Below are 15,976 nucleotides of genomic sequence, written 5' to 3' on the forward strand. Positions count from 1 at the left end.
TTTTGGCTTTCAGTTCTTTGTTTTAGATGTTGGAATTCATACATCATCAATGTTTTTTTTGGCTTTCAGTTCTTTGTTTTAGATGTTGGAATTCATTTCCGTCATCTTAGTGAGGGGGATTTGTTCACCCAGCTGTGTAAAATTGACAGAATGGCAAAGAATGAAGAAGTGATGCTTCCTCCTATTGGCATATTAACATCAGATGGACGAACTGAGTGGGCCCACGCCCGGCAAATACTAATGAAAGGTTTGATATTCTCACCCATCCTTCCCAAATGATCCAGTAGTGATAAGGGTTGTAAACTGGTTATTGGAATTGCACCTAGTAATGTAGGGACAATGCATAAGTGACACTCAATATAGAGTCAAAATTCTCTACAATCATGAATGTATATTAGCAAACTATAGCAGGGTTATTATGGTTCTTAAGTGCAAACTATAGTGTATAAAAAAAGGCATCTAGTAATTCAGTGCTGCTAAGACTGGACTAAAGGTACCATAGACACAGTTTAGTCATTCAGACAAATTCTCTGTATTTATGGGTGGTCATGGTATAGTATTTAGATGGTATTTTCATGTGGTATACATGGAAAACCTCATCTGAAATGTTTAAAACTCAAGAAGTATGCAGTTTACCATTTGTTGTGTACCATATGATCATTGCTCATCAATTATACTGTATTCTATCATCTTCACAAAAGAAATATTGCTAGGGATGATACTTTATCAAAGACTGTGTCAAATAGAATCTATATCCTTGATTTATAAGGTAATGACAGTAAGTGAACCTAAATTGAAGATAGCACTGAACTTTGAGAATGATGAAATAGCAATGCAAAAGCAAGATGAGCTATAGGATGCGTGACAAACACTACATTTCTAGTAAACATAGCAAGCTACCATCTTTTAAAATGTAACAGACAAGTAGCTTTAGGATGCTGAATGAAAATAGATAAGTTCTAGAATGCATTCACTTTTTACATTACCTCTGTGTAAATTTTACACAGGAATAAATTCTTCTCAATAAAGAAAAATACATCAACATTATTCTTCACTAGTTATCACTGAGAAATCAATATGTTTCGTGAATACTTCATTCGAACAGATTCAACAAACCGTGATTCTTTGGATATGATTGAACGGTGCATGTGCATAGTTTGTTTGGATGCTCAAACGAAGGTGGAGCTAAATGACACCAACAGGGCTTTGCAGTTACTGCATGGAGGGGGCATTGGGAGAAATGGAGGCAACCGATGGTATGATAAACCCATGCAGGTAAATATACATTTAATTCTAATCTTCAAAATAAAACACACACACACAAATAAATCTCTCTGTGCTTTGTCTTTACAAGTTCAATAAACCTAGTCATATGAATTAGTTAGTATCCATTTATATGATTGGATATAGGAGGGAATATCTGTTGTATTATAACAGGCAATATCACCTGTGATATATAATTTTATATCAAATCCCTTCCATCACCCAGTCAGAGGACCATCTTGCACTGAATAGAACACTGCTTGCATTCAGCACTGAATGGGTGGTATGCCTTTGGCACTGGTGGGTGGTATGCCCCCTAGAATACCCCCTAGTATGCCAGATGTGCAAGAGAGCACCATATTTGCTGCTTGCCTGTAGCAGATGTTAAGTATACAACAGGTTTGCATTCAGCAGTCCTGTGCTATGCACTTTGCTAACACTTGTACTTATGGTTTCTACAAATAACCCCAATATGTTAATTGAAAGCCTAGTATGTGGCCTCAGTATTTCTAGAATTATACTTATAATACTTCTATACTTATAAATATTATGTATTTTAAATTAAATGTATTAGCCTGTTTCAACAACTGACAGAATGTTAACCTTCACCCTATATTTCTGTTTTTAAATTAAGTATATTAATGGTTTCTACAACATATTTTACTGGTACTCTAGAGGCCTAAATGCTTTTCCTTGTTTGCATTTTATTAACTATGGCCAATTTTTGCAAAGAAAACATTCTCAGACAACACCAGATGTACTGGTTGAAATAAACTCTCACTCATTTCTAAACTCTCATTTCTTATAAGCCATCAGGGACCTCATTTAAACCAACCTATCCATCTGCTTTCATCAACAGAATGCTGTATGCCTTCAGCTTCATGTGTGTATATGTTTAAACAAACATAACATTTTAATCTGTAGCAAAAGGAAAAATCTATTAAACTGGGCATTTCTTCTATTCTCTTCTTCATCTTTTCAATGAATGAATAAAAATGTCATTCTAAGTAACGTCCCATATACATTCATTGGATTGTAATCTCCCCAAGGGCAGCGACTAATGTAAATGTTATATAATCTCTAATGTTTTGTGGGAATTTGTTGTCAACATATAAATACAAGGAAATATATGAATAAATACAATGTATCATTTCCAATGGTTGCAACGGCTACTGAGTGCAGAGTTTGTCTTCTCTATATTCTCTACACTTAATTTTCTTTATTTTCTACTGACTTTTGAAACAATAAAACAACAAAGCTGAACAGTCCCTTTTCCCAAGCAGAGTTGACATCTGCAACATTTGTGTTTGCAAATCAGAACCAGATCTTTAGAAAGGAACAAAAAATACATTCAATTGTAGATACATTTACATAGAACTTAAAAACCATTTATATTATTAAACAAAAACATACATGCATTAGGCAATAAATGATTTTTGGGTTTACATCCCCTATCCGTGATGGTTGTGGTATATGATATGCTGATTGATCAGGGCACAATGGCTTGGTGGCTGCTCAATGGGTATAGAAATCTGACGTAGGCACTATTATATGTGCTCCTCATTTTTTTTTAATTCCGGCGATGTGCAGCGCCGCCTGCGCATGCGCGCCGTGTGGCGTTGTTGCGCATGCGCGCCGAACGGCGTTGTTGCGCATTCGCGCTGAACGGCTGGCCCCACAGGCTTTAGTAGGGGGGCGGCGGCCGGCGGGGGCCGGCGGGGGGCCCCTGGACAGCAGTCCCGGTGGGCCCCGGGCCTCCCAGTCCGACCCTGCTTTAGAGGCCATTTACTATGGCACCGGACAGAAGTGTTCCCCCAGTGCTCATTCAAAGAGCACTTCTGTCCATCTGGGGACTAGATGGCAGATTTTGACAGTTGTTTGAATCTCCTGCCCACCCAGTCCCCAGTGCTGGCAACTGGGGGAACTGCAGTAGCAGCATGGAATAGAAAAGGTGCGAGCGAGTGTGTCTCATGACAGCACATTTCTTTAAGGGTGCATAATGGGAAACCTCCACACTCCAAGTTGATAAGTACCTATCAGTGAAGCAAAACACTACTTGTTTTGCCATTTCTTTTTTAATTATCAGCAGTACCAACAGGCAATGTCTGGCAACAGGCAATTGATGTATATATATTAATCCACCTGGAATGTAACATATTTATACTTATTTAAATATGTACTAGGATTTTTAAATCCAGAATGATAGGTACCCGAGTTAATCTGGATAAGGGATCTTTCTGTTATTGGGACCTTTAGCCTGCTAAAGAGCATTTAAATAAACCCAATTGGGTGTTTTTTGCCACTAATGTGGATTTATGTAGCTTATTTGCTGTACTACAGTTTAGACAATTTAAATTCTGCAAAACATGTTTAACTAAATAGAATTAACACAGCACATTACTTGCATCTGCTTCTACTCTCCTCTCTTTGCTTTCAGTTTGTCGTGGGAAGTGATGGAGTTTGTGGTACAATTTGTGAGCACTCTCCATTTGATGGAATCGTCCTTGTACAATGTACAGAACACCTCCTTAAATACATGTGAGTCTACTTGTTGGCAAAAACATCATGCATGCACATCACAACATACATGGAATGAAAGGCATGGCTACGTATAATGTGATTAATGTGATGCATTGTATAGATAGATATAAATATAGTCTTGTTCTTATATTACCTGTTATTTATTTGCAGGAAAAATAGTCCCAAAAAATTAGTGAGAGCAGATTCTGTCAGTGAGTTACCAGCTCCAAGAAGACTTCGGTGGAAATGTTCTCCAGAAATTCAGGGGCACTTACAATCCTCAGCACATAAACTCCAAAGGTACAGTATGTCAGAGAGGGGACATGAACAGGTCTTTCCATTAGATAGTCTTTTCAGCAATAAAATGCCAACTTGGAGGTACAATTAACTGTTATATTTTTGTTCAAATCCAATGAAAGTGTAACAAATTCTTTACGTGTTGATTTATATATTAAAGAAATTCTGTTTGTACTGTAAATCTATAACATGTTCATTATTGGTACACTTAACATAGGAACACCAACAATGCTGCAGTATGCAAAACATAATCTTTGAGAAGGATGGTCAAATTTGGTTAAACATGCTTTTCCATCGACAGTACCTCTGGTGCATTCACATTCATTGAACAGCATCCCTACTGAACAAGAGCAAAACTGATTTGAGGGTGGGGGCTGAAATAAATGTCCTTGCTGTGCTTCTACTCTTTTGCATGAGAAATAGTTTAGTGTTTTTTCATGCAAATTGCATTTCATCTGTGTTTCAAACAGGCAGAATATAAAGGATGGTAGAATAAGAATGCCATCAACAAATCAGCAGCAGATAGGAGAGTCATTAGAGACCTGCACTAATGAATATTTGTTCTGATAAACAAATATACTATATTAATTTGCAGGAAAACTAAAAAAGAAATGCCACTTCAAAATGATTTACCATTTTAATACATACTTATATACATACAAATGCATACAAGTATTTTAATTGTGTCATGTTGCTAAACAACATCATGTATATAATTTTTTTTGTCAAGCAGCACGCCGTAACTCACCTTGTTCATTTAATTCTAGAATTGTGAACAATCTGGATTTCACTGTTTATAAGTTCAAGAAGTACGGAAAAGAGTTTATCAAGAAACAAAGAATGAGCCCTGATGCTTTCATTCAAGTAGCAATTCAGCTTGCATTTTACAGGTGAATTCATTTAATAGCTTTGTTTAAAAAGCACGTTATAATTGACACAATAGTTGCTAATATTCCACAGGTGCTGCTGGGAAATGTATCAACTAATGTAGCAAATTGTAGCAGTTGAGAATCCGTACCTAGATTACTAAACTGCCAGGCTGAAACTCCAGGGACAGGTACTTTAAACCTTAAACTTCAATTTTGGAAAAATGGTTTAAAAAAAAAAGGGAAAGCAATTGAAAAAAATAAACTGAAAAAAGTGTTTTATGATCATAGCACATACTTAGAATATCACAAATATTTATCATCCAGTTAGTTAGCTACTGACCCTAGCTAATTTAAGATTGTTTCTTGTGTGTTATTGCACTAACATCATCCCTTTGGGCCCCTGACCCTGCCACAAGTCAGCTATCATCTGCACAACCCCCTCCCACATGCAAGTGTGCAACCGGTGACTGGGGCAGGAGAGGGAAGCCTGGAACAGTAGAGTGGGTCTGGGCTGGCGGGGACCAACCAGCTTTTTTCACAGTGCCCCAGGCCCAGTATGACCCTGTCTGTATACACATCAAATGGTAAAATAGCAAACAGTGTAATTAAATACATTTAGATTTATGTTAAGTATTCAATATATATAAAACTGTATCTAGAATTTGACAGAACTCAGACTTTTCTGCCAAGAATCATACTTAAATCCTTAGAATTGCTGTAGTTGAGCATTTTTACATTTTTTATTTTACTGTATCATTTTAATGCAGCGGTCACAGTTTTTCACAACCAAAGAGGTTTTCATTGTGGGCTAAACTGGCCCTTTTCATAATGCACATCTCAGATATTATATTACTGGTACCTATGGCAGAGAATTTGTTATTTATTGGTATTTTTCCTATAACCTGAGAATAAAGCATAATCAATGTTTGAATCTTTGTATAGCTGTCACAGAAAACTTGTGCCCACCTACGAGAGTGCGTCTATTCGACGATTTCAAATGGGTCGTGTTGACAACATAAGGTCATCAACTGCAGAAGCATTAGCATTTGTGAAATCAATGGTTGATGGGAAAACAACAGTAACGGTAAGCCTTAAAGACTTTGTCATATAAAATAAATTGTATGTTTAATGATGTGATAGATTGGTAATTTCATACCAAAAATGAAATATGAAATATTATAAAAAGAAAGTTATACGGAAGTCATTGAAAGGGTAAGGACAATTACAATGTAGAAACACAGATTTTTGTAAGATGTTAAGAAAAAAACACTAAAGCCTAAAAGTGAAATCATATAAAACAACCAAAAAGAGATAATGGTTTGTGCAAATTACTTCTAACAACAATCTTGTGTAGAGAAATAGACCAAAAAATTGTATTTAGAACTACTACCTACAGGTTTACCAACAAGCCTGTTATCACGGGGGGGGGGGGGGGGGGGAAGGTTTTGGGAATGTTAAACTATGCATTTTCGCACAACAATCTGCCCATTGTGTACACTGATGGGCTGATGGCATGCCTGTCAATTTACACACATTAAGGGGCTGATGGGAGCAGATTGACCTTTCTCTGATGGTATATCTAAGTCAGCAGAAAAAAATGCTATGTGTGCCACTGGCCTTAGCCCTTATATTCAAATGGTGGAGGAAGTAAAATTCATAAGTCAGGTTAATTAATTAATGAGGAGTAGGCTGTGGTAGGGGGGGGGGTCTATCATATAATTCTGATTTGAAATTACATATTTCAAATTTAAAATGGCTTAAATTTAATTTACATCTACAACTTTATACTGTCTATCGCCAAACATTTATTGTTTGTTTTTTAGCTCAAAAGGGAGAGTCTACATAAAGATGATTTTCATGTTGGATCAAAAATACATTGTCAATAAACAGTACTGAACCAATAATTCATTATTGTATGTATGAGATGCTCAGAACTTGGTTGTTAAGGGGTGCTGGTAATTGTTGCCATCTGCTTTATACTATACTATACGGTGTAGATGTTATAGGATACTTCTGACTTGCATTTTATTTCATTATTTTTGCAGGATATAGAAAAGATGGAGTGCCTGAGGTCAGCAATAAAGTCTCAGACAGATTATACAATTCAAGTGAGTAAATCAATTTTATGTGATTATTTTAAATAGGGAAACCAGTATTTACTAATTACTGGTACATTTGTTGCAACAGCTGATAAACAGCAGCTGGAAAGCAACAGGGTAGGGTGCATGCACAAGTGGAAAATACAAGGAACTGTAGATCAGACAAAATGCAGAGTTGCACAGCAGGGGGGTCAGCCTCCATGTCTTATTACTTCCCATTCATTCAGAGCTTCCAATACTGTGATTGTTAACCAGATGCATATGTACTGTAATTACAGCCTGCCCAGGACCAGATGGCTTTCAGAGCACATGCTTCACCTCAGCAATTCCAGTAGTATGGGCAGATGTGAAGAGGGTTAATACAACAGCTGCTAGCTGCACAACTCCACATTTTGGCCTGATGTTAAGGAAGGAAGGTTAAGGGCATCAGGTGCAGTAGTGGGGGGGATAGCCAATTCAAGGGGACTTGTTTTGTAAAATATGGTTTATTTTACTATACTCTACAGGAGTAATTTATTTTTATTCTCATTTGCTAGATGTGTTTACCCAGCTGCTCAAAAGCAAGATTATAACAATTGTACTGTATATGAAATGAGTCTAACGTCCATGTTAAAATTTACACAGAAATGTCTTTCCCATACACACATCTTCCACAGTATATGAAATAAATACTGCTACATTGTCCAATAGAAAACAGTGGTTTCAGCTACATATAATTTTTTTTTCTCCAGGGATGTATCTTTAGATTTTCTACCTAATTCTCTTGTGCTGTGCTATTTGTAAGTGGGTTTTCTTGGAAAAAATCCTGAACTCCTGAGATTTTATTCTAAACTTTTTCATTGAATGTACTGGCTTGTAGTTTATTACATTAGCTAGTCTCAGTTTCCGCATCAGACATGACATTGATAAATGTTGCAAAATGTCAGTGTTATGAAAACTGTAAATGTTACATGGCAGGGCGACATTTCATTTCATCTTTTAGTCAATTTCCCTTGATGAGCTTGGATAGAAATCAATGAGTGCAGCTACCATCATGCAAGCCTTTTCTTTGACCCTGTTCTTATTTTTTGCCTTGAGATGAAATAACCTTATTGTAAATTATGACACGAAACACAGCAGTGAATCAATGGAAATTAGCAATAATTTTCAAACTTTTGTCTTTTCAGCTATGAATCCTCATTGTATTATTAACATTTATTCATAAAGTGCCAGCATATTTTGCAGCGCTGTACCTCATGTTTCCCCAGGAGGAACTAACAGCACATGGGTTAATAGATTTTGGTAATTCTGCTTGATATAATTTTAAGATTAATCACTATGCAGAACTGGAAATGTTTGCTGGTCTTCAAACCTTTCAGTATTAGGAACAACAAACAAATAAGCATGAACTTAAAAATTGTATGTCACCACAAACAGGGTCATGTATGTTAGGAAGTATGCCTATTAAAGGAGAAGGAAAGGTTAAAACTAAGTAAGCCTTTTCAGAAAGGTCCATCTAAATATACCAATAAACCCTCAAAGTAGTGCTGCTCTGAGTCCTCTGTCAAAATGAACACAAAATTTATTTCCTTCTATTGTGTACACATGGGCTTCTGTATCAGACTTTCTGCCTTCATCTTAAACCTCCTTGCCCTGGGCGTGAGCAAGCTCAATTTGCTCCTCTCCCCCCCCCCCATTTCTGCTGTAATCTGAGCCCAGAGCTATAAGTGAGGAGGGAGAGACTCAGACAGGAAGTGATGTCACACCAAACTAATACTGCAGCAGCTATCCTAAACAAACAGAGAGCTTCTAGAGCTTTTTACTCAGGTATGGTCAAACATTCTACATAATAAATATAGCATTCTAGCTTGCACTATTGCAGCTAATCTATTGGCAAAAATGGCCTCCGTAGCTTTCCTTCTCCTTTAACATATAAGCATAGATCAATACAGTACATATAGTATATAAATAATATACAACTCAGTACAGCAGAGGATGTGTAAGAATCACTATAGTTTAATTTTTAGGATACTTTTTGTAGTCTTCCTATTAAAAATTATAGATGTCAGAATGTCTGTGCCTAACGACAGAATGCTCCAATGTTAGCATACCCTGCATGACATATTATACCATACATTATCTGTACCAAATAAGAAACTATGAAGAGTAGGAAGAGTATGAAGAGTATTTAAGGTGGCCCTTGTAGGCCCTTGTAGTTCACAGAGGCAAAATATAATAGGCACCCAATGTTGAATCCACTGTTGAAATGATGTTTTGTAATTCAAGGCATTTCATCTTATGGTGAAACAATACCAACAAAAGTGTAGCAGCACTGCTCCAAGGCAACATCATAATAAAACAGTAAATAATGGTACATCCAATATGTTTTAAAAAGATCTAAATGGCTATGTGTACTAAATAAATCTCCTGGCAATGAAATGCACACAAGGTAAAGTTTACAGCTGTAAAATAAAATTGAATTAGATGATGGTTACACTTTTATAAAATAAAATTCTCCTCTAAGGTCACCCTTCCACAAAGTGTTTCTCCTTCAGCTTCAAGGTGAAATGTAATCTAGTTATAGTAGTTCATATTTTCTATTACATTTTCTCCAGGCCATTACCGGGATGGCAATAGACAACCACTTACTCGCACTAAGGGAGTTAGCACAAGAACATTTCAAGGAACTGCCTGAGCTCTTTAGAGATGAGATGTACTTAACTAGCAATCGATTCATCCTCTCTACCAGTCAGGTAAGCGTTCCTTTAACATTTATTTCAATTGGTACGAAAAAAAATTTGCCTGGATACCTTTTGGATGTCAATACAAAAAAAAAAAACAATATATATATATATATATATATATATATATATATATATATATATATATATATATATATATATATATATATATATATATATATTATTATTATTAACATGTATTTATATAACGCCAACATATTGTGTAGCACTGTAAAGTAAATGTGATTATACAACTAAATCATATGAAATTATATACATAGAACATATGGAGTTACATACATCACAATCAGTACCGGTACAAAAGGTGAGGAAGGCCCCATGCAGAAAGAGCTTACACTCTAAAGGGAAGGAAGTAATACAGAAAGTGTGGGAGTGGGCAAGATCGAATGAAGTGGGTGAGAAATGTGGTACTGTATGTGGTGTTGCGTTTGGTAGTTAAGCAGAGTGAGGGTAGGCTTCTTGAAAGAAGTGCGTTTTAAGAGATTTCTTGAAAGCAGAAAGGTTGGGAAAAAGTCAGACAGACAGTATATATATATATATATATATATATATATATATATATATATATATATATATATATATATATATATATATATATACACAGAGAGAGAGGGAGAGAGAGAGAGAGAGAGAGAGAGAGTGAGAGAGAAAGAGAGAGAAACATGGAGGAGCACACCTTTCTGGGTGCTGGCAATTAAGGTAAATAAAGTGACATAGTACCGCACTCAAGATTTATTGAAAAAGATCTGACGTTTCGAACACCAACTGTGCTCTTTCTCAAAGATAACAAAATCAAGAAAAAGCACAGTTGGGGGGTTATTTATCAGAATTTATCGGAATATTTTCTTCTACAAACTCCGATCAAATCCGCTCAGTTTTTTACGCTTACTTATTACGTTTTGCTGATAATTTACTTTGCGGTAAAAAATCTGATTTTTTTCATCCAAATTTCACGACTTCAAGATTTTTACGGAATTTTCACCCAAAACCGTAGAAAACTCATCATTGGGACTTCACCCATTGACTTATATGCAACCTTGACAGGTCTGAGATGCCAGATTTTCAGAAAAATTTGTGATTTTTTTTAAAAGTCTGATTTTATATTAAAAAAATCTCGATTTTTTCATGTTTTTTCCATTCAGAGTTTAGCAAATAATCCCCTTGGTGTTTGAAACGTATGATCAAATCTTGATTTGACTCCCGTTGAGTATATATATATATATATATATATATATATATATATATATATGTATACTGTATTTACATTTACTAACATCAAATTTCTTTAGCAGTTTTTGGATTTTTTCCCCACTAGAGATTGTCTGAAAAACTAACATTTTCAAAATTTTTCGTATTTTTTTTGTTTGTACTTTTTATATTCAGATCTTTGAATAAATTCTTTTACAATCGTAGTTTTAGAATTTGTGAGTTTAGTCGTGGTTTCGCAAACCACTAAAATCCGACCTTCCATAAATAAGCCTCCATGTGAAGGTATTCCCTGAATAAAACTTGTTAATATGGATAAGATGAAGCACAGGGGCAAAGTAAAAGTACTTGGGATAAGGCATCCAAGTGCATTTGAAGTCTGAAGAGTCAAATGAGGAAAACGGCTGCATCTTGTGATAACTGTTCTACAAATGGGAATATCTGACTCAATCTACAAGTGTCACGGCCGGCACCCGATACCAGAACAAATGCCAAGCACCCTGGTCTCGGCTCGGCTTCACCAGTAGTGTGACCACCGTTGGGCTTCGGGAGGAGCCCTCAGCTTACTTGGGTGCCACCTGGACTTAACGAGGGGTGCAAGGCAAGATGTTCTGGCTGGCGAAGGGGCACGGCTGTTAGCAGAGTCTTTTGGGCCGAAGGTCACGGTACAAATGGAGCAGGCTAGAGAATCGTCAGACAGGCTGGGTCGAGGCAGGCAGATATCAAGAATCGTCAGGCAGGCAAGGGTCAAACCGGGTTGTCAATCAAGGGGTTAAGCAGGAAGAGTTGTTGTAGGCAGGCAAGGGTCAGGATACAGAATGCAGAATAGTCAGGAACAGGCTGGGTCAAACACGGGAAATCAAACAGACTAGATTCAGAACAGATCAAACGCACAAGGCTCAGGAACCACAAGAAACAAGTTCTATCACGGGCATCAGTCAGTAGTCTGAATGGGCCTTTTATAGGGCAAGAATTCCACGCCCCAGAACGTGCGTTTTCGCGCCAGAGGCGCAGGCACGCCCTAATGGCGCTGGGAGGACGAAGAAGAAGGAGTGCGGCGGTGTGGCGGCCATCCACGCCGCCGCACCGCTAGACCACCAGGTACTTTTATTACATTAGCCCCCCTCTAGGGGGGGCCACTGGACCCTCAGGTTTCCCAGGAAATTTTTGATGGAATTTCTTTCTGAGTTGATCAGCCTTGATGTCATCGACTGAGACCCAGGAGTTCTCCTCAGAGCCATAGCCCTTCCACTTAATAAGATACTGGAGCTTACCCCGTACCAGGCGAGAATCGAGGAACTCCTGGATCTCAAATTCAGGCTGACCTTCGACTAATACTGGGGGAGGAACAGGAATATGGCGGACTTGAGTGGCTGGTTTTAGAAGAGAAACATGAAAAGAATTAGATATTTTAAACTCTGCAGGTAATTGGAGACGAACAGAGGAAGAATTGATTATTTCAGTTATTGGGTATGGACCAATGAACCTGGGACCCAGTTTGAGAGAGGGTACCTTCAACCTAATATTTTTGGTAGAAACAGAATCTCCCACCTTGTATTGAGGAGCCTCTCTACGAGATCTATCTGCAGCTTTCTTTTGAGCAGATGAAGCTGCAGAAAGAGAATGATGAACTTTGGACCAAACTTTAGAAAAATGATTGACAGAGGAATTAGCAGAGGGTACAGAGGAATCTAAACCAGAAAAAGAAAATGCCTTTGGATGTAGCCCATTTACAATAAAGAAAGGAGACTCCCCAGAAGAGGAGTGAGTGGCATTATTGTAGGCAAACTCTGCCCAGGGCAACAATTCAGCCCAAGAGGACTGGTTATCAGATACATAACACCTGAGATATTGCTCAAGGGATTGATTCACTCTTTCAGTTTGTCCGTTGGTTTGGGGATGGTAAGCAGTTGAGAAGGATAAATCAATGCCAATTAAAGAGCAGAAAGCTCTCCAAAACTTCGAGACAAACTGAACACCTCTGTCAGACACAATGTTAACAGGAAAACCATGTAACCTGAAAATATGAGAGATAAACAGATCGGCTAAGTTTTGGCAGAAGGGAGGTGTGGAAGGGAAACAAAATGGCTCATTTTACTAAACCTATCCACCACCACCCAAATTACAGTTTTACCCTGAGAGGGAGGCAGATCTACAATGAAATCCATCGAAAGATGGGACCATGGCCTCTCAGGGATTGGTAACGGATTTAACAGACCTTGTGACAATTGACGAGAGGATTTAGATCTTTGACAAATCATACAAGAATTTACGAAAACCTTAGTATCCTGTTTAAAAGAAGGCCACCACACATGACGGGCTAACAAAGAAATAGTTTTGGCAATGCCAGGATGCCCAGCCATTTTGGAGTTATGAACCTCTTCAAGAACTTGTTCCCTCAGCTCCTCAGGCACAAACATTCTCCCAGCGGGAGTGTCTGCAGGAGCAGAAGATTGGACAGGGGACAAAAAGGTGGAGAGGTCAGAATCCAATGTGGCTACAATCAACTCCCTAGGAATGATGGGGATGCACTCACTAGAGTCAGAGGAGGTAGATTCAAAACTCCTAGAGAGTGCATCAGCTTTGGTGTTTTTAGATCCAGGCCTGTATGTTAAAGAAAAGTTAAACCTGGTGAAGAACAATGCCCATCTAGCTTGCCTAGGGTTTAGCCGTGTGGCCGATTCTATGTAAAGCAGGTTTTTATGGTCTGTATATACTGTTACCATATGTTTAGCACCCTCAAGTAGATGCCGCCATTCCTCAAAGGCCCACTTGATAGCCAACAATTCCCTGTTACCAATATCATAGTTTGCCTCTGCAGGCGAAAACTACCTAGAAAAAAAAGCACAGGGATGTAACTTGTTGTTAATCGGGTGCCTTTGGGAAAGGACTGCCCCAGCACCCACTTCAGAGGCATCTACCTCCACAATAAACGGTAAGGTAGTATCAGGATGCTGCAAAATAGGGGCAGAACTGAACTCTTTTTTTGAGGCGTTTGAAAGCTTGAACTGCTTCTGGGGGCCCAATACTAGGGTCAGCACCATTTTTGGTCAAGTTAGTGATTGGAGCAACTACCAGGAAAAAAGTTTTTGAAAACTACCTAGAAAAAAAAGCGCAGGGATGTAACTTGTTGGTAATCGGGTGCCTTTGGGAAAGGACTGCCCCAGCACCCACTTCAGAGGCATCTACCTCCACAATAAACGGTAAGGTAGTATCAGGATGCTGCAAAATAGGGGCAGAACTGAATTCTTTTTTGAGGCGTTCGAAAGCTTGAACTGCTTCTGGGGGCCAAATACTAGGGTCAGCACCCTTTTTGGTCAAGTTAGTGAATGGAGCAACTACCAGGGAAAAATTCTTGATGAATTGGCGGTAATAATTTGCAAAACCGAGGAATCTTTGGGTTGCTCGTAAAGAAAGGGGTTGGGTCCATTCCAGGACAGCTCTCACCTTCCCTGGATCCATCTCAAGACCCCTGTTAGAAATGTTAAACGCCAAAAACTGAACAGAGGTCACCTCAAAAGTACACTTCTCAAGTTTTGCATACAGATTATTTTCTCTAAGTCTACGCAAGACCTCACAGACATGATTCCTGTGTTCACCTAGATTAGAAGAGAAAATAAGAATGTCATCAAGATAGACCACTACGAATATCCCCAGCAGGTCCCGAAAGATGTCATTGACAAATTCCTGGAACACTGCAGGGGCGTTACAGACCGAATGGCATCACCAAATATTCGTAGTGGCCATCCCTAGTGTTGAACGCTGTTTTCCACTCATCCCCTTCCCTGATACGAATGAGGTTATAAGCCCCCCTAAGATCAAGTTTAGTATAAATCTTAGCATACTTGATCTGATCAAACAACTCAGAGATCAAGGGAAGAGGATAGCGATTCTTAATGGTGATCTTATTGAGACCCCTATAATCAATACAGGGACGAAGACCCCCATCTTTTTTCCCCACAAAGAAAAACCCAGCCCCAGCAGGGGAACAGGAAGGCCGAATGAAGCCTCTTTCCAGGTTTTCCCGAATATATTCTTTCATAGCCTGGGCTTCTGGCAATGAAAGAGGGTAGGTTCTCCCACGAGGGGGTGTAGACCCTGGGGTTAGATCAATTGGGCAATCGTATGGCCGATGTGGGGGTAAGATTTCAGCAGCCTTTTTAGAAAAAACATCCTCAAATTCAGCATAAGCTGCAGGTAACCCTTCTAGGGAGGTAGTAGCTACTACCTGAGGAAAACAGACCCCCTCACACCCTGAACCCCATTGAACTACCCTCTTAGAAACCCAATCAATTAGAGGGTTATGCCTCTGGAGCCAGGGTAACCCCAAGATGAGAGAAGAAGTAGCACCTTCAATGAGGTATAATGCTATCTCCTCACCATGCAGATGATTAGCAGTCATAGAAAGAAAAATCGTTTTCTTAGAAACTATACCCGACCCTAAGGGTCTTTTGTCCACCGCCCAAATTTTCAGTGGGGAACTTAGAGGAACCAATGGAATGTTATGTTTGGCTGCAAATGCAGCGTCCAAAAAGTTCCCCTCTGCCCCAGAATCCACAAAAGTGGACACCCTGACAGAGCCCGTAGGCCAGGTTAGTTTGACTGGTAACAACACCTTAGAGGCAGATTGGGGAGAGGAAATTCCTGCACCCAAATGGAGCTCCCCATCTCCATTTAGGCTTCAGAGTTTCCCGGCCTCTTAGAGCATTGGTTTAGAAAATGTCCCTTTTCACCACAATACATGCAAAGACCCAAGGAACGCCTGCGTGCTTTCTCCTCAGGAGATAGATGGGATATGCCTAATTGCATAGGCTCCTCCTGAGGCAAAGGCACAGAGGGGTTAGAAGATTTTACATTGGTTACCACATTAGATCTTAGATTAGTAACCCCAGAGAAGTTTGTACTCCTCTCACCCCTTCTCTCCCTTTGCCTTCTATCTACCTGGATGGCAAGGGACCCCAAACGGAATTGACTCCGTAGA

The 15,976-nt window shown here is 38.8% G+C and overlaps 1 protein-coding gene across 1 annotated transcript in view; it reads left to right on the top strand.

The window, feature by feature from the left end:
* The window catches only part of chat.S (choline O-acetyltransferase S homeolog), a 78,841-nt gene that overhangs the window by 60,532 nt on the left and 2,333 nt on the right, over positions 1-15,976 (top strand). Inside the window, exons 7-14 of the mRNA XM_041571160.1 lie at positions 70-247; positions 1,106-1,275; positions 3,701-3,801; positions 3,955-4,083; positions 4,848-4,970; positions 5,892-6,033; positions 6,995-7,057; positions 9,643-9,780. Of these exons, the coding sequence (XP_041427094.1) occupies positions 70-247; positions 1,106-1,275; positions 3,701-3,801; positions 3,955-4,083; positions 4,848-4,970; positions 5,892-6,033; positions 6,995-7,057; positions 9,643-9,780 (1,044 nt within the window). The remainder of the gene's footprint in view (positions 1-69; positions 248-1,105; positions 1,276-3,700; positions 3,802-3,954; positions 4,084-4,847; positions 4,971-5,891; positions 6,034-6,994; positions 7,058-9,642; positions 9,781-15,976) is intronic.

This window comes from Xenopus laevis, chromosome 7S (assembly GCF_017654675.1).
Source record: "Xenopus laevis strain J_2021 chromosome 7S, Xenopus_laevis_v10.1, whole genome shotgun sequence".
Lineage (NCBI taxonomy): Eukaryota > Metazoa > Chordata > Amphibia > Anura > Pipidae > Xenopus > Xenopus laevis.